Raw genomic sequence first — 18,374 nt, forward strand, 5'->3', positions numbered from 1 at the left:
CCATCCCATCCCACCCCATACACTATGGGGTCACCCCCATGTGCCCCACATCCCATCCCACCCCATACACTATGGGGTCACCCCCAGGACCCCCCATCCCATACACCCCATACACTATGGGGTGACCCCCATGTCCCCCACATCCATCCCATCCCATACACCCCATACACCGCATCCCACCCCATACACTATGGGGTCACCCCCATGTCCCCCACATCCCATCCCACCCCATACACCCCATACACTATGGGGTCACCCCCATGTCCCCTATATCCATCCCACCCCACACACCCCACACCTACCTCTGCAATGGGGCAGCCCCACTATGGGTCTGTAGGGTCAGTCCCACAGCCTTAAATCCCATTGTGGGGCTGGGCCTGCCGTGGGGCAGGGGTGGGGATGGAGACCCACATACACCCCTATGGGAGGGGTATCGGGTGCCCTATGGGGCCTTGGCTCCGTCCCCATATCCCTGTGCCAGCAGTGGGGTCATAGGGACAGATCCCAGCAGGACCCCTGACCCCTCTGCCCCATAGCGACCCCATTAACCCCCCCCAAGCACTAACTGAGGTCCCTACAGCCCCATTGGGCCCATAGCCAAGTGCTGTTAACGTCACCCCATAGCAACACCCCACACGGCAACAGCTCAAGCTGGGTGTTATTCACACGGCCCCATAGGACACTATGGGGTGGATATGGGGTGACCCCAATGGGGTCATTTGGGGCTGGGGGGTTGATATGGGTCCAGCAGGAGGGAGGAGAAGGAGTTGACTTTGTCAGCCCCACGGACCTCATGGGGCAGCAGCGGCAGCTTCACGATGTGGAAGTCCTCATAGAGATCCTCCATCTATGGGGCAGGACAGGGGCTGGTTATGGGGCAGGAGGGGCTGGTTATGGGGCAGGAGAGGGGCTGGTTATGGGGCAGGACAGGGGCTGGTTATGGGGCAGGAGAGGGGCTGGTTATGGGGCAGGAGGGGGGCTGGTTATGGGGCAGGAGAGGGGCTGGTTATGGGGCAGGAGAGGGGCTGGTTATGGGGCAGGAGAGGGGCTGGTTATGGGGCAGGAGGGGCTGGTTAGGGGGCAGGACAGGGGCTGGTTATGGGGCAGGACAGGGGCTGGTTATGGGGCAGGACAGGGGCTGGTTATGGGGCAGGAGAGGGGCTGGTTATGGGGCAGGAGGGGCTGGTTATGGGGCAGGACAGGGGCTGGTTATGGGGCAGGAGAGGAGCTGGTTATGGGGCAGGAGAGGAGCTGGTTATGGGGCAGGAGAGGGGCTGGTTATGGGGCAGGACAGGGGCTGGTTATGGGGCAGGAGAGGGGCTGGTTATGGGGCAGAAGGGGATGGTTATGGGGCAGGACAGGGGCTGGTTATGGGGCAGGACAGGGGCTGGTTATGGGGCAGGAGAGGGGCTGGTTATGGGGCAGGAGGGGCTGGTTATGGGGCAGGAGAGGGGCTGGTTATGGGGCAGGAGAGGGGCTGGTTATGGGGCAGGAGAGGGGCTGGTTATGGGGCAGGAGGGGCTGGTTATGGGGCAGGAGGGGGGCTGGTTATGGGGCAGGAGGGGCTGGTTATGGGGCAGGAGAGGGGCTGGTTATGGGGCAGGACAGGGGCTGGTTATGGGGCAGGAGAGGCTGGTTATGGGGCAGGAGGGGCTGGTTATGGGGCAGGAGAGGGGCTGGTTATGGGGCAGGACAGGGGCTGGTTATGGGGCAGGACAGGGGCTGGTTATGGGGCAGGAGAGGGGCTGGTTATGGGGCAGGAGAGGGGCTGGTTATGGGGCAGGAGAGGGGCTGGTTATGGGGCAGGAGGGGCTGGTTATGGGGCAGGAGAGGGGCTGGTTATGGGGCAGGAGAGGGGCTGGTTATGGGGCAGGAGAGGGGCTGGTTATGGGGCAGGAGGGGCTGGTTATGGGGCAGGAGGGGGGCTGGTTATGGGGCAGGAGGGGCTGGTTATGGGGCAGGAGAGGGGCTGGTTATGGGGCAGGAGGGGCTGGTTATGGGGCAGGAGAGGAGCTGGTTATGGGGCAGGACAGGGGCTGGTTATGGGGCAGGAGGGGGGCTGGTTATGGGGCAGGACAGGAGCTGGTTATGGGGCAGGAGAGGGGCTGGTTATGGGGCAGGAGAGGGGCTGGTTATGGGGCAGGAGGGGCTGGTTATGGGGCAGGAGAGGGGCTGGTTATGGGGCAGGAGAGGGGCTGGTTATGGGGCAGGAGGGGCTGGTTATGGGGCAGGAGAGGGGCTGGTTATGGGGCAGGAGAGGGGCTGGTTATGGGGCAGGAGAGGGGCTGGTTATGGGGCAGGAGAGGGGCTGGTTATGGGGCAGGAGAGGGGCTGGTTATGGGCAGGAGAGGGGCTGGTTATGGGGCAGGAGGGGGGCTGGTTATGGGGCAGGAGAGGGGCTGGTTATGGGGCTGGAGAGGGGCTGGTTATGGGGCAGGACAGGGGCTGGTTATGGGGCAGGACAGGGGCTGGTTATGGGGCAGGACAGGGGCTGGTTATGGGGCAGGACAGGGGCTGGTTATGGGGCAGGAGAGGGGCTGGTTATGGGGCAGGAGGGGGGCTGGTTATGGGGCAGGAGAGGGGCTGGTTATGGGGCAGGACAGGGGCTGGTTAGGGGGCAGGCCCTGAGCCCCATAGCGAACCCCACAGCAGCACAAAGCACAACCTTAATCCTTCCCCCAGCCCCATAGAGGATCCGGGTTCATGCAGGGCTGCCCCACATACCCAGTTCAACCAAGCCACCCCCAGGGTTAGGGTTAGGTTAGGGTTATTAGGGTTATGGTTAGGATTATGGTTATGGTTAGGGTCAGGGTTATGGTTAGGGTTATGGTTATGGGTTAGGGTTAGCGTTGGGGTTGGAGTTAGGTTTATGGATAGGTTATGGTTAGGGTTAAGATTATGGTTAGGGTTAGCGTTATGGTTATGGTTTAGGGTTAGGGGGTTAGGGTTATGGTTAGGGGGGTACCATTAGGGTTATGGGTATGGTTTTGGTCATGGTTCAGGGGGTAACTGGTCCAGGTACTTGGCATTAGGTTTAGGATTAGGGTTGTGGTTATGGTTCAGGTTATGGTTAGTGGGGTACTAATAGGGTTAGGGTCAGGGTTATGGTCATGGGGGTACCTGGTCCAGGTACTTGGCCTGGATCTTGTGCTGGGTTAGGGTTATGGTTATGAGGTTAGGGTTAAGGTTAGGGTTAGGTTTATGGGTAGGTTATGGTTTGAGTTAAGATTGTGGTTATGGGTTAGGTTTGGGGTTAGCGTTAGGGTCATGTTTAGGGTTCGGGTTAGGGTTAGGGTTAGGGTCAGTGTTAGGGTTATGGGGTTAGGGTTAGGGTTCAGGTTAGGGGTAGGTGGTTACCATTAGGGTCAGGGTTAGGGTTAGGATCAGGTTTAGGGTCAGGTTTAGGATTACGGTTAGGGTTAGGGTTAGTGTCAGGTTTAGTGTCAGGTTCAGGTTCGGCTGTTACCTGGTCCAGGTACTTGGCCTGGATCTTCTGCTGGGTTAGGGTTAGGGTTAGGGTTAGGGTTATGGGTTAGGGTTAGGGTTAGGGTTAGGATCAGGGTTAGGGTTAGGATCAGGTTTAGGGTTAGGGTTAGGGTTAGGGTTAGGATCAGGGTTAGGGTTAGGATCAGGTTTAGGGTTAGGGTTAGGGTTAGGGTTAGGATCAGGGTTAGGGTTAGGATCAGGTTTAGTGTCAGGTTTAGGGTCAGGTTCAGGCTCAGTGTTACCTGGTCCAGGTACTTGGCCTGGATCTTCTGCTGGGTTAGGGTTATGGGTTAGGGTTAGGGTTAGGGTTAGGGTTAGGATCAGGGTTAGGATCAGGGTTAGGATCAGGTTTAGTGTCAGGTTTAGTGTTAGGGTTAGGGTTAGGGTTAGGGTTAGGGTTAGGGTTAGGGTTAGGGTTAGGATCAGGGTTAGGATCAGGGTTAGGATCAGGTTTAGTGTCAGGTTTAGTGTCAGGTTTATTGTCAGGTTCAGGCTCAGTGTTACCTGGTCCAGGTACTTGGCCTGGATCCTGTGTCTGGCCTCACACATCCTGCAGGGCCTCAGTGGGTCAGGGAACACCAGCTGGTTCACTACAATGTTGTGGGTGTCAATGTGACACTTGGCCAGTTCCTGGATCAGCCGCTCGGTCTCGTACAGGGACAGGAACTCAGCAATACACACACAGATGAAGGTTGTTTGTTCCTATAGACACCATTGGGGTCAGGGGGGTTATGGGGTCACAGCCCTAACCCTAACCTGAGCCTGGGTTATGGGGTCACAGCCCTAACCCTAACCCCATAGACACCATTAGGGTCAGGTGGGTTATGGGGTCACAGCCCTAACCCTAACCCCATAGACACCATTAGGGTCAGGTGGGTTATGGGGTCACAGCCCTAACCCTAACCCAATACACACACAGATGAAGGTTGTTTGTTCCTATAGACACCATTAGGGTCAGGTGGGTTATGGGGTCACAGCCCTAACCCTATCCCCATAGACACCATTAGGGTCAGGTGGGTTATGGGGTCACAGCCCTAACCCTAACCCAATACACACACAGATGAAGGTTGTTTGTTCCTATAGACACCATTAGGGTCAGGTGGGTTATGGGGTCACAGCCCTAACCCTAACCCTAACCTGAGCCTGGGTTATGGGGTCACAGCCCTAACCCTAACCCTAACCTGAGCCTGGGTTATGGGGTCACAGCCCTAACCCTAACCCAATACACACACAGATGAAGGTTGTTTGTTCCTATAGACACCATTAGGGTCAAGTGGGTTATGGGGTCACAGCCCTAACCCTAACCTGAGCCTGGGTTATGGGGTCACAGCCCTAACCCTAACCCAATACACACACAGATGAAGGTTGTTTGTTCCTATCCAGCCCCATAGACACCATTAGGGTCGGGTGGGTTATGGGGTCACAGCCCTAACCCTAACCCCATAGACACCATTAGGGTCGGGTGGGTTATGGGGTCACAGCCCTAACCCTAACCTGAGCCTGGTGCAGGAGGCACTGTGGGAATGCAGCCAGAGCTGCTCAGCTGCATCCCTATGGGGCCATTGGGTTTGGGATCCCCATAGCCCAGCCCAGAGCCATAAATACCACCCTATTATCCCCATTACCCTTTGGCATCACCATATCCCACCCTAAAGACCCACATTCCACCCCATTATCCCCTCCCCCTCTACCATCCCACATCCCCATATCCCCCATCCCCTTCAGCACCAGTGTCCCCATAGCCCCCATCCCTCTCCATGCCCCATAGCCCCATAGCCCCCATCCCTCTCCCTGCCCCACTGTGCCCCATAGCCCCCATCCCCTCTCCATGCCCCATAGCCCCCACCCCTCTCCCTGCCCCATAGCCCCCATCCCTCTCCCTGCCCCACTGTGCCCCATAGCCCCCATCCCTGTCCCTGCCCCATAGCCCCCACCCCTCTCCCTGCCCCATAGCCCCCATCCCCCTCCCTGCCCCATAGCCCCCATCCCTCTCCCTGCCCCATAGCCCCCATCCCTCTCCCTGCCCCATAGCCCCCATCCCTCTCCCTGCCCCATAGCCCCCATCCCTCTCCCTGCCCCATAGCCCCCATCCCTCTCCCTGCCCCATAGCCCCATAGCCCCCATCCCTCTCCCTGCCCCATAGCCCCATAGCCCCCATCCCTCTCCCTGCCCCATAGCCCCCATCCCTCTCCCTGCCCCATAGCCCCCATCCCTCTCCATGCCCCATAGCCCCCATCCCTCTCCCTGCCCCATTGTGCCCCATAGCCCCCATCCCTCTCCCTGCCCCATAGCCCCCATCCCCTCTCCCTGCCCCATAGCCCCCATCCCTCTCCCTGCCCCATAGCCCCCATCCCTCTCCCTGCCCCACTGTGCCCCATAGCCCCCACCCCTCTCCCTGCCCCATAGCCCCATAGCCCCCATCCCTCTCCATGCCCCATAGCCCCCATCCCTCTCCCTGCCCCACTGTGCCCCATAGCCCCCACCCCTCTCCCTGCCCCATAGCCCCCATCCCCTCTCCCTGCCCCATAGCCCCCATCCCTCTCCCTGCCCCATAGCCCCCATCCCTCTCCCTGCCCCATAGCCCCCATCCCTCTCCATGCCCCATAGCCCCCATCCCTCTCCCTGCCCCATAGCCCCCATCCCCTCTCCATGCCCCATAGCCCCCACCCCTCTCCCTGCCCCACTGTGCCCCATAGCCCCCATCCCCCTCCCTGCCCCATAGCAGTGTCCTCACCGGGTCCCTGAACTGCTCACTGACTGAGCGGATAACAGGCAGAGTCTCCTCCAGCTTCGAGGCCAATTGATCCGCGTTCATATCCCCCAAGCCCAACATGTTGCACATCTATGGGGCAGAGCATTAAACCCCTAACCCCACGTCTGGCCCCACACAATCTATGGGTCTGCCCCACACAATCCATGGGGCTGCCTCACACAATCTATGGGGCTGCCCCACAGAATCTATGGGGCTGCCCCACACAATCTATGGGTCTGCCCCACACAATCTATGCGGCTGCCCCACACAATCTATGGGGCTGCCCCACACAATCTATGGGGCTGCCCCACACAATCTATGGGGCTGCCCCACACAATCTACGGGGCTGCCCCACACAATCTATGGGGCTGCCCCACACAATCTATGGGGCTGCCCCACAGAATCTATGGGGCTGCCCCACACAATCTATGGGGCTGCCTCACACAATCTATGCGGCTGCCCCACACAATCTATGGGGCTGCCCACAGAATCTATGGGGCTGCCCCACACAATCTATGGGGCTGCCCCACACAATCTATGGGGCTGCCCCACACAATCTATGGGGCTGCCCCACAGAATCTATGGGGCTGCCCCACACAATCTATGGGGCTGCCCCACATACCTGGGAGATGAAGGGGCTGATCTGGTTCTTGATCTGCATGAGCCGGCCCAGGCCTCGCTCCACTATGGTTGGGAAGTTGAGCAGCCTCAAGGTGTGTCCGGTTGGGGCCGTGTCAAACACCACAACGGAGAAGTTCATCCCCTTGACCAGCCTGGGGGCAATGGGGTCAATGGGGTTAATGGGAGCAATGGGGTCAATGGGGTTAATGGGGTTAATGGGGTCAATGGGGTTAATGGGGTCAATGGGATCAATGGGGTCAATGGGATCAATGGGTGGTCAATGGGGTGATCAATGGGTGATCAATGGGGTCAATGGAGACAATGGGGTCAATGGGGTCAATGGGATCAATATGATCAATGGGGTCAATGGGGTGAGCAATGGGGTCAATGGGGTCAATGGGGTGAGCAATGGGGGTGGTCAATGGGGCGAGCAATGGGTGATCAATGGGTGGTCAATGGGTGATCAATGGGGTGATCAATGGGTGGTCAATGGGTGAGCAATGAGGTCAATGGGGTGGTCAATGGTGTGATAAATGGGGTGATCAATGTGGCAATCAATGGGGTAATCAATGAGGTGATCAATGGTGTGATCAATGGGGCTATCAATGGGGTGCTCAATGTGGTGATCAATGGGGTTATCAACGGGAAGATCAATGGGGTGAGCAATGGGGTGCCCCATTGAGAAGTTCATCCCCTTCACCAGCCTTGGGATCAATGGGTTGATCAATGGTGTGATCAATGGGGTAACCAATAGGGTGCTCAATGTGGTGATCAATGGAGTAATCAATGGGATGCTCAATGGTGTGATCAATGGGGTGATCAATGGGATGATCAATGGGATGATCAATGGGGTCATCAATGGTGTGACCAATGGGTTAATCAATGGGATGATCAATGGGGTAACCAATACAGTGCTCAATGTGTCCCCCACTGCCCCCCATATCCCCCCCATACCCCCTGACCTCATGACCTCGGCATAGCTCATGGCCTCATCGATGCCAGGGAACGCACTCATTGCCTCCTGCATCATCTTCTTGCCCATGCTGAGAACATTGTCCTCTTCAAAGAACTCATCCGGCAGCTCAGCCACCCCCAGGCTGGGGTCGATCTCCTGTGGGGGCAAACTGGGATGTACTGGGAGCACTGGGGGCACTGGGAGCAATGGGAGCAATGGGAGCAATGGGAGCAATGGGAGCACTGGGAGCACTGGGATGTACTGGGATGTACTGGGAGCACTGGGAGCAATGGGAGCAATGGGAGCAATGGGAGCACTGGGAGCACTGGGAGCAATGGGAGCAATGGGAGCAATGGGAGCACTGGGAGCACTGGGAGCAATGGGAGCAATGGGAGCAATGGGAGCAATGGGAGCACTGGGAGCACTGGGAGCAATGGGAGCAATGGGAGCAATGGGAGCACTGGGAGCACTGGGAGCAATGGGAGCAATGGGAGCAATGGGAGCAATGGGAGCACTGGGAGCAATGGGAGCACTGGGAGCACTGGGAGCAATGGGAGCACTGGGAGCACTGGGAGCAATGGGAGCAATGGGAGCACTGGGAGCACTGGGAGCACTGGGAGCAATGGGATGTACTGGGAGCACTGGGAGCACTGGGAGCAATGGGAGCAATGGGAGCACTGGGAGCACTGGGAGCAATGGGAGCAATGGGAGCAATGGGAGCACTGGGAGCACTGGGAGCAATGGGAGCAATGGGAGCAATGGGAGCAATGGGAGCACTGGGAGCAATGGGAGCACTGGGAGCACTGGGAGCAATGGGAGCACTGGGAGCACTGGGAGCAATGGGAGCAATGGGAGCACTGGGAGCACTGGGAGCACTGGGAGCAATGGGAGCACTGGGAGCACTGGGAGCAATGGGAGCAATGGGAGCAATGGGAGCACTGGGAGCACTGGGAGCAATGGGAGCACTGGGAGCACTGGGAGCAATGGGAGCACTGGGAGCAATGGGAGCAATGGGAGCACTGGGAGCAATGGGAGCAATGGGAGCACTGGGAGCAATGGGAGCAATGGGAGCAATGGGAGCAATGGGAGCAATGGGAGCAATGGGAGCACTGGGAGCAATGGGAGCACTGGGAGCACTGGGAGCAATGGGAGCACTGGGAGCAATGGGAGCAATGGGAGCACTGGGAGCACTGGGAGCACTGGGAGCAATGGGAGCACTGGGAGCAATGGGAGCACTGGGAGCACTGGGAGCACTGGGAGCACTGGGAGCAATGGGAGCACTGGGAGCACTGGGAGCACTGGGAGCACTGGGAGCACTGGGAGCACTGGGAGCAATGGGAGCACTGGGAGCAATGGGAGCACTGGGAGCACTGGGAACAATGGGAGCACTGGGGAGCACTGGGAGCAATGGGAGCACTGGGAGCAATGGGAGCACTGGGAGCACTGGGAGCAATGGGAGCACTGGGAGCACTGGGAGCACTGGGAGCACTGGGAGCAATGGGAGCACTGGGAGCAATGGGAGCACTGGGAGCAATGGGAGCACTGGGAGCACTGGGAGCAATGGGAGCACTGGGAGCACTGGGAGCACTGGGAGCACTGGGAGCACTGGGAGCAATGGGAGCACTGGGAGCAATGGGAGCAATGGGAGCACTGGGAGCACTGGGAGCACTGGGAGCAATGGGAGCACTGGGAGCAATGGGAGCAATGGGAGCAATGGGAGCAATGGGAGCAATGGGAGCAATGGGAGCAATGGGAGCACTGGGAGCACTGGGAGCAATGGGAGCAATGGGAGCACTGGGAGCACTGGGAGCACTGGGAGCACTGGGAGCACTGGGAGCAATGGGAGCACTGGGAGCAATGGGAGCACTGGGAGCACTGGGAGCACTGGGAGCAATGGGAGCAATGGGAGCAATGGGAGCAATGGGAGCAATGGGAGCACTGGGAGCACTGGGAGCACTGGGAGCAATGGGAGCACTGGGAGCAATGGGAGCACTGGGAGCACTGGGAGCAATGGGAGCACTGGGAGCAATGGGAGCAATGGGAGCACTGGGAGCACTGGGAGCAATGGGAGCACTGGGAGCACTGGGAGCACTGGGAGCAATGGGAGCACTGGGAGCACTGGGAGCACTGGGAGCAATGGGAGCAATGGGAGCACTGGGAGCACTGGGAGCAATGGGAGCAATGGGAGCACTGGGAGCACTGGGAGCACTGGGAGCAATGGGAGCAATGGGAGCACTGGGAGCACTGGGAGCAATGGGAGCACTGGGAGCACTGGGAGCACTGGGAGCACTGGGAGCACTGGGAGCAATGGGAGCAATGGGAGCAATGGGAGCACTGGGAGCACTGGGAGCACTGGGAGCAATGGGAGCACTGGGAGCACTGGGAGCAATGGGATCACTGGGAGCACTGGGAGCACTGGGAGCAATGGGAGCACTGGGAGCAATGGGAGCACTGGGAGCACTGGGAGCAATGGGAGCACTGGGATGTACTGGGAGCACTGGAAGCACTGGGAGCACTGGGAGCAATGGGAGCACTGGGAGCACTGGGAGCAATGGGAGCACTGGGAGCACTGGGAGCACTGGGAGCACTGGGAGCACTGGGAGCAATGGGAGCACTGGGAGCAATGGGAGCACTGGGAGCACTGGGAGCACTGGGAGCAATGGGATGCACTGGGAGCACTGGGAGCACTGGGAGCACTGGGAGCACTGGGAGCACTGGGAGCAATGGGAGCACTGGGAGCAATGGGAGCACTGGGAGCACTGGCAGCACTGGCAGCACTGGGAGCAATGGGAGCACTGGGAGCAATGGGAGCACTGGGAGCACTGGGAGCAATGGGAGCACTGGGAGCAATGGGAGCACTGGGAGCACTGGGAGCACTGGGAGCAATGGGAGCACTGGGAGCAATGGGGGCAATGGGGGCAATGGGAGCACTGGGAGCACTGGGAGCAATGGGAGCAATGGGAGCACTGGGAGCACTGGGAGCACTGGGAGCACTGGGAGCACTGGGAGCAATGGGAGCACTGGGAGCAATGGGAGCACTGGGAGCACTGGGAGCACTGGGAGCAATGGGAGCACTGGGAGCACTGGGAGCAATGGGAGCAATGGGAGCACTGGGAGCACTGGGAGCACTGGGAGCAATGGGAGCAATGGGAGCACTGGGAGCACTGGGAGCACTGGGAGCAATGGGAGCACTGGGAGCACTGGGAGCAATGGGAGCACTGGGAGCACTGGGAGCAATGGGAGCAATGGGAGCACTGGGAGCACTGGGAGCACTGGGAGCAATGGGAGCAATGGGAGCACTGGGAGCACTGGGAGCAATGGGAGCACTGGGAGCAATGGGAGCAATGGGAGCACTGGGAGCACTGGGAGCACTGGGAGCAATGGGAGCACTGGGAGCAATGGAAGCAATGGGAGCAATGGGAGCACTGGGAGCACTGGGAGCAATGGGAGCAATGGGAGCACTGGGGAGCAATGGGAGCAATGGGAGCAATGGGAGCAATGGGAGCACTGGGAGCAATGGGAGCAATGGGAGCACTGGGAGCAATGGGAGCACTGGGAGCAATGGGAGCACTGGGAGTAATGGGAGCAATGGGAGCACTGGGAGCAATGGGAGCAATGGGAGCAATGGGAGCACTGGGAGCACTGGGAGCACTGGGAGCACTGGGAGCACTGGGAGCAATGGGAGCACTGGGAGCACTGGGAGCAATGGAAGCAATGGGAGCAATGGGAGCAATGGGAGCACTGGGAGCACTGGGAGCACTGGGAGCACTGGGAGCAATGGGAGCAATGGGAGCACTGGGAGCACTGGGAGCACTGGGAGCAATGGGAGCACTGGGAGCAATGGGAGCAATGGGAGCACTGGGAGCACTGGGAGCACTGGGAGCAATGGGAGCACTGGGAGCAATGGAAGCAATGGGAGCAATGGGAGCAATGGGAGCACTGGGAGCAATGGGAGCAATGGGAGCACTGGGGAGCAATGGGAGCAATGGGAGCAATGGGAGCAATGGGAGCACTGGGAGCAATGGGAGCACTGGGAGTAATGGGAGCAATGGGAGCACTGGGAGCAATGGGAGCAATGGGAGCAATGGGAGCACTGGGAGCACTGGGAGCACTGGGAGCACTGGGAGCACTGGGAGCAATGGGAGCAATGGGAGCACTGGGAGCAATGGGAGCACTGGGAGCACTGGGAGCAATGGGAGCAATGGGAGCAATGGGAGCACTGGGAGCACTGGGAGCAATGGGAGCACTGGGAGCACTGGGAGCACTGGGAGCACTGGGAGCAATGGGAGCACTGGGAGCAATGGGAGCACTGGGAGCAATGGGAGCAATGGGAGCACTGGGAGCAATGGGAGCACTGGGAGCACTGGGAGCAATGGGAGCACTGGGAGCACTGGGAGCAATGGGAGCACTGGGAGCAATGGGAGCAATGGGAGCACTGGGAGCACTGGGAGCAATGGGAGCACTGGGAGCAATGGGAGCAATGGGAGCACTGGGAGCACTGGGAGCAATGGGAGCACTGGGAGCACTGGGAGCAATGGGAGCAATGGGAGCAATGGGAGCACTGAGAGCACTGGGATGTACTGGGATGTACTGGGAGCACTGGGAGCAATGGGAGCACTGGGAGCAATGGGAGCACTGGGAGCAATGGGAGCACTGGGAGCACTGGGAGCACTGGGAGCAATGGGAGCACTGGGAGCACTGGGAGCAATGGGAGCACTGGGAGCACTGGGAGCACTGGGAGCAATGGGAGCACTGGGAGCACTGGGAGCAATGGGAGCACTGGGAGCACTGGGAGCACTGGGAGCACTGGGAGCAATGGGAGCAATGGGAGCACTGGGAGCAATGGGAGCAATGGGAGCACTGGGAGCACTGGGAGCAATGGGAGCAATGGGAGCACTGGGAGCACTGGGAGCAATGGGAGCAATGGGAGCACTGGGAGCACTGGGAGCACTGGGAGCACTGGGAGCACTGGGAGCAATGGGAGCACTGGGAGCACTGGGAGCACTGGGAGCAATGGGAGCACTGGGAGCACTGGGAGCAATGGGAGCACTGGGAGCACTGGGAGCACTGGGAGCACTGGGAGCAATGGGAGCACTGGGAGCAATGGGAGCAATGGGAGCAATGGGAGCACTGGGAGCACTGGGAGCAATGGGAGCAATGGGAGCACTGGGAGCAATGGGAGCAATGGGAGCAATGGGAGCAATGGGAGCAATGGGAGCACTGGGAGCAATGGGAGCAATGGGAGCAATGGGAGCACTGGGAGCAATGGGAGCAATGGGAGCAATGGGAGCAATGGGAGCACTGGGAGCACTGGGAGCACTGGGAGCAATGGGAGCACTGGGAGCAATGGGAGCACTGGGAGCACTGGGAGCACTGGGAGCATTGGGAGCACTGGGAGCACTGGGAGCAATGGGAGCAATGGGAGCACTGGGAGCAATGGGAGCACTGGGAGCAATGGGAGCAATGGGAGCACTGGGAGCAATGGGAGCACTGGGAGCACTGGGAGTACTGGGAGCAATGGGAGCAATGGGAGCAATGGGAGCACTGGGAGCACTGGGAGCAATGGGAGCAATGGGAGCAATGGGAACACTGGGAGCACTGGGAGCAATGGGAGCACTGGGAGCAATGGGAGCACTGGGAGCAATGGGAGCACTGGGAGCACTGGGAGCAATGGGAGCAATGGGAGCACTGGGAGCACTGGGAGCACTGGGAGCAATGGGAGCAATGGGAGCACTGGGAGCAATGGGAGCAATGGGGAGCAATGGGAGCACTGGGAGCAATGGGAGCACTGGGAGCAATGGGAGCAATGGGGAGCAATGGGAGCACTGGGAGTACTGGGAGCACTGGGAGCACTGGGAGCACTGGGAGCAATGGGAGCAATGGGAGCAATGGGAGCACTGGGAGCACTGGGAGCAATGGGAGCACTGGGAGCAATGGGAGCACTGGGAGCACTGGGAGCACTGGGAGCAATGGGAGCACTGGGAGCACTGGGAGCACTGGGATGTACTGGGAGCACTGGGATGTACTGGGATGTACTGGGATGTACTGGGATGTACTGGGAGCACTGGGAGCACTGGGAGCACTGGGATGTGTTACTGGGAGCACTGGGATGTACTGCGATGTACTGGGATGTACTGGGATGTACTGGGATGTACTGGGATGTACTGGGAGGGGTTACTGGGATGTACTGGGATGTACTGGGATGTACTGGGATGTACTGGGATGTACTGGGAGGGGTTACTGGGATGTACTGGGATGTACTGGGATGTACTGGGATGTACTGGGATGTACTGGGAGGGGTTACTGGGATGTACTGGGATGTACTGGGATGTACTGGGATGTACTGGGAGCACTGGGATGTACTGGGATGTACTGGGATGTACTGGGAGCACTGGGATGTACTGGGATGTACTGGGATGTACTGGGAGCACTGGGAGGTGTTACTGGGAGCACTGGGATGTACTGGGATGTACTGACCATAGCAAACAGGTTCTCGTATCCCTGGACCTTGGTCGGGACCTTGGAGAACTTCTGGTCGAAGGCGTCAGAGATGTTGTGAGCTGGGTCAGTGGAGATGAGCAGGACACTGGAGCGGAGGCGGCTGAGCTGCACTGCCAGGCTGCAGCTATAGGGACATAGAGACATATATACATATACATATACATAGGGGCTGAGCTGCACTGCCAGGCTGCAGCTATAGGGACATAGAGACATATATACATATACATATACATAGGGGCTGAGCTGCACTGCCAGGCTGCAGCTATAGGGGACATAGAGCCATATACATACATATACATACATATACATACATACAGATAGGGGCTGAGCTGCACTGCCAGGCTGCAGCTATAGGGACATAGAGCCATATACATACATATACATACATATACATACATACAGATAGGGGCTGAGCTGCACTGCCAGGCTGCAGCTATAGGGGACATAGAGCCATATACATACATATACATACATATACATACATACAGATAGGGGCTGAGCTGCACTGCCAGGCTGCAGCTATAGGGACATAGAGCCATATACATACATATACATACATATACATACATACAGATAGGGGCTGAGCTGCACTGCCAGGCTACAGCTGTAGGGGGAGATATACAGCCATATACATACATACATACATATATACACATAGGGGCTGAGCTGCACTGCCAGGCTGCAGCTGTAGGGACATAGAGCCATATACATACATATACATACATATACATACATACAGATAGGGGCTGAGCTGCACTGCCAGGCTGCAGCTGTAGGGACATAGAGCCATACATACTTATATATACACATAGGGGCTGAGCTGCACTGCCAGGCTGCAACTGCAGGGGGAGACATAGAGCTATATACATACATACATACAGATAGGGGCTGAGCTGCACTGCCAGGCTGCAACTGCAGGGGGAGACATAGAGCTATACATACATATACATATACATACATACAGGTAGGGGCTGAGCTGCACTGCCAGGCTGCAGCTGCAGGGGGAGACATAGAGCCATATACATACATACATATGGGGGCTGAGCTGCACTGCCAGGCTGCAGCTATAGGGGGAGACATAGAGCCCCATAGATACACATATATACACATAGGGGCTGAGCTGCACTGCCAGGCTGCAGCTATAGGGGGAGACATAGAGCCCCATAGATACACATATATACACATAGGGGCTGAGCTGCACTGCCAGGCTGCAGCTATAGGGGGAGACATAGAGCCCCATAGATACACATATATACACATAGGGGCTGAGCTGCACTGCCAGGCTGCAGCTATAGGGGGAGACATAGAGCTATATACATACATATAGGGGCTGAGCTGCACTGCCAGGCTGCAGCTATAGGGGGAGACATAGAGCCCCATAGATACATATACATACATACACATAGGGGCTGAGCTGCACTGCCAGGCTGCAGCTATAGGGGGGGACATAGAGCTATACATATACATACATATACATATACATAGGGGCTGAGCTGCACTGCCAGGCTGCAGCTATAGGGGGGGACATAGAGCCCCATAGATACACATACATACACATAGGGGCTGAGCTGCACTGCCAGGCTGCAGCTGCAGGGGGAGACATAGAGCCCCATAGATACACATACATATACATACACATAGGGGCTGAGCTGCACTGCCAGGCTGCAACTGCAGGGGGAGACATAGAGCCATATATACATACATACATATACATACATACAGATAGGGGCTGAGCTGCACTGCCAGGCTGCAACTGCAGGGGGAGACATAGAGCCATATATACATACATATATACACATACATACACATAGGGGCTGAGCTGCACTGCCAGGCTGCAACTGCAGGGGGAGACATAGAGCCATACATACATACACATACATACACATACATACAGATAGGGGCTGAGCTGCACTGCCAGGCTACAGCTGTAGGGGGAGACATAGAGCCATATACATACACATAGGGGCTGAGCTGCACTGCCAGGCTGCAGCTATAGGGGGAGACATAGAGTCATATATACATATACATACATACACATACAGACACATAGGGGCTGAGCTGCACTGCCAGGCTACAGCTGTAGGGGGCGACATAGAGCCCCATAGATACACATACATATACATACATACACATAGGGGCTGAGCTGCACTGCCAGGCTACAGCTATAGGGGGAGACATAGAGCCATACATACATACATACATATAGGGGCTGAGCTGCACTGCCAGGCTACAGCTATAGGGGGGGACATAGAGCTATACATATACATACATACACATAGGGGCTGAGCTGCACTGCCAGGCTACAGCTATGGGGACATAGAGCCATACATACATACATACATATATACACATAGGGGCTGAGCTGCACTGCCAGGCTACAGCTATGGGGTAATGGGAGGCAATGGGGTTAATGGGGGGATGGCCCCATACATATACATAGGGGCTGAGCTGCACTGCCAGGCTGCAACTGGGGGGGGATAGGGGGGGTCATAGAGCCATATATACACATCCCATACATACAGATAGGGGCTGAGCTGCACTGCCAGGCTACAGCTATAGGGGGGGACATAGAGCCATACATATACATACATACATACATATAGGGGCTGAGCTGCACTGCCAGGCTACAGCTGGGGGGGGTAAGGGGGGGGGTCATAGAGCCATATATACACATACATACATATACATACATACACATAGGGGCTGAGCTGCACTGCCAGGCTGCAGCTGGGGGGACATGGGGTAAGGGGGGGTAATGGGGTAATGTGGGGCTGGCCCCATATATACACATACATACACATAGGGGCTGAGCTGCACTGCCAGGCTGCAGCTATGGGGTAATGGGGTCATAGAGCCATACATACACATACATACACATACATACACATAGGGGCTGAGCTGCACTGCCAGGCTACAGCTGGGGGGAGGGGGGGGGTCAGAGCCCCATACACACACACATACATACAGATAGGGGCTGGCCCCATAGCCAGGCTGCAGCTGGGGGAATGGGGTAAGGCGGTAATGGGGGTAATGGGGGGCAATGGGGTAATGGGGCGCTGGCTCCATAGCCAAGCTGCAGCTATGGGGCAATGGGGGAATGGGGGGTCATAGCCCCATATATACACATAGGGGGTGGCGCCATAGCCAGGCTGCAACTGGGGGAATGGGGTAATGGGGGGCAATGGGGGCTCACACCCCATACACACACACACACATATCCCAATCCCAATCCCAATTCCCACCCAACCAATCCCAATCCCCTCCAGGTCCCAATCCCTCCATCCCCTTCTTGTCCAGACCCCCCCCAAAGCTCCTGATCCCAATCCCCATCCGGGGCCGATCCCGATCCCGTCCTTAAGATCCCAGTCCCCATCCCCATCCCCATTCCCATTCCCATTCCCATTTCCATCCCCATCCCCATTCCCATTCCCATTCCCATCCCCAGTCCCATTCCCATTCCCAGTTCCCATTCCCGTTCCCATTCCCAGTTCCCATCCCCGTTCCCATCCCCATTCCCATTCCCATCCCCATTCCCGTCCCCATTCCCATCCCCATCCCCATTCCCATTCCCGTTCCCATTCCCGTTCCCCCTCAGTCCCGTTCCCCTCCCCCACCTGCACGTTGTCTTCCCCACTCCTCCCTTCCCCCCCACGAAGATCCACTTCAGACTCTTCTGTTCCACCACATTCCCCAACGTTGGTTCCAACGGTTCCACATCGGGAGCGTCCTCGAACTGCTCCTGCTCCGGCGCGCAGCCTCCGCCACCGCCGGCCGCCATCTTCCCTCTCCGCCCCTCCCTGCCCCTCATTGGCTGAGCGCCTCCTCTTCGCCCCGCCTCCTCGCATCTGATTGGTTAGTACCACACAAAGGGGCGTGGCTACAGCGCGGCGTTACCTGGCAACGCTTCGCCATCTTCCCCTTCCGCCCCTCCCTCTCCCTGATTGGCTGCTCCCCCCCTCTTCTCCCCGCCTCCTCGCATCTGATTGGTTACTACCACACAAAGGGGCGTGGCCAGGCAGCGCTTCGCCATCTTCCTTCTCCGCCCCTCCCTGCCTCTCA

At 58.0% G+C, this 18,374-nt stretch overlaps 1 protein-coding gene across 1 annotated transcript; it reads right to left on the reverse strand.

Annotated features, from left to right (window-relative positions):
* Positions 1 to 640: 640 nt before the first annotated feature.
* On the reverse strand, positions 641 to 18,123 carry GET3 (guided entry of tail-anchored proteins factor 3, ATPase). The gene is made up of 7 exons (XM_034071949.1): positions 17,930 to 18,123; positions 14,292 to 14,439; positions 7,822 to 7,970; positions 6,861 to 7,011; positions 6,221 to 6,328; positions 3,991 to 4,188; positions 641 to 847 (listed from the first exon to the last, which is right to left on the reverse strand). The coding sequence occupies exons 1-7, from the start codon at positions 18,121 to 18,123 to the stop codon at positions 716 to 718; spliced, it is 1,080 nt and encodes a 359-aa protein (XP_033927840.1). The 3' UTR covers positions 641 to 715.
* Positions 18,124 to 18,374: the final 251 nt, after the last annotated feature.

The sequence above is a fragment of the Melopsittacus undulatus genome, chromosome 23, assembly GCF_012275295.1.
Source record: "Melopsittacus undulatus isolate bMelUnd1 chromosome 23, bMelUnd1.mat.Z, whole genome shotgun sequence".
In the NCBI taxonomy this organism is placed as follows: Eukaryota; Metazoa; Chordata; class Aves; order Psittaciformes; family Psittaculidae; genus Melopsittacus; species Melopsittacus undulatus.

Bases quoted from the DNA above. Each gene is read 5' to 3' on its own strand.
- GET3 (XM_034071949.1), bottom strand. From the start codon at position 18,123: ATGAGGGGCAGGGAGGGGCGGAGAGGGAAGATGGCGGCCGGCGGTGGC. The intron at 14,440-17,929 runs GTGGGGGAGGGG...ATGTCCCTATAG, and splicing joins GTGGGGAAGACAACGTGCAG to CTGCAGCCTGGCAGTGCAGC. The intron at 6,329-6,860 runs GTATGTGGGGCA...TCTGCCCCATAG, and splicing joins TCAGCCCCTTCATCTCCCAG to ATGTGCAACATGTTGGGCTT.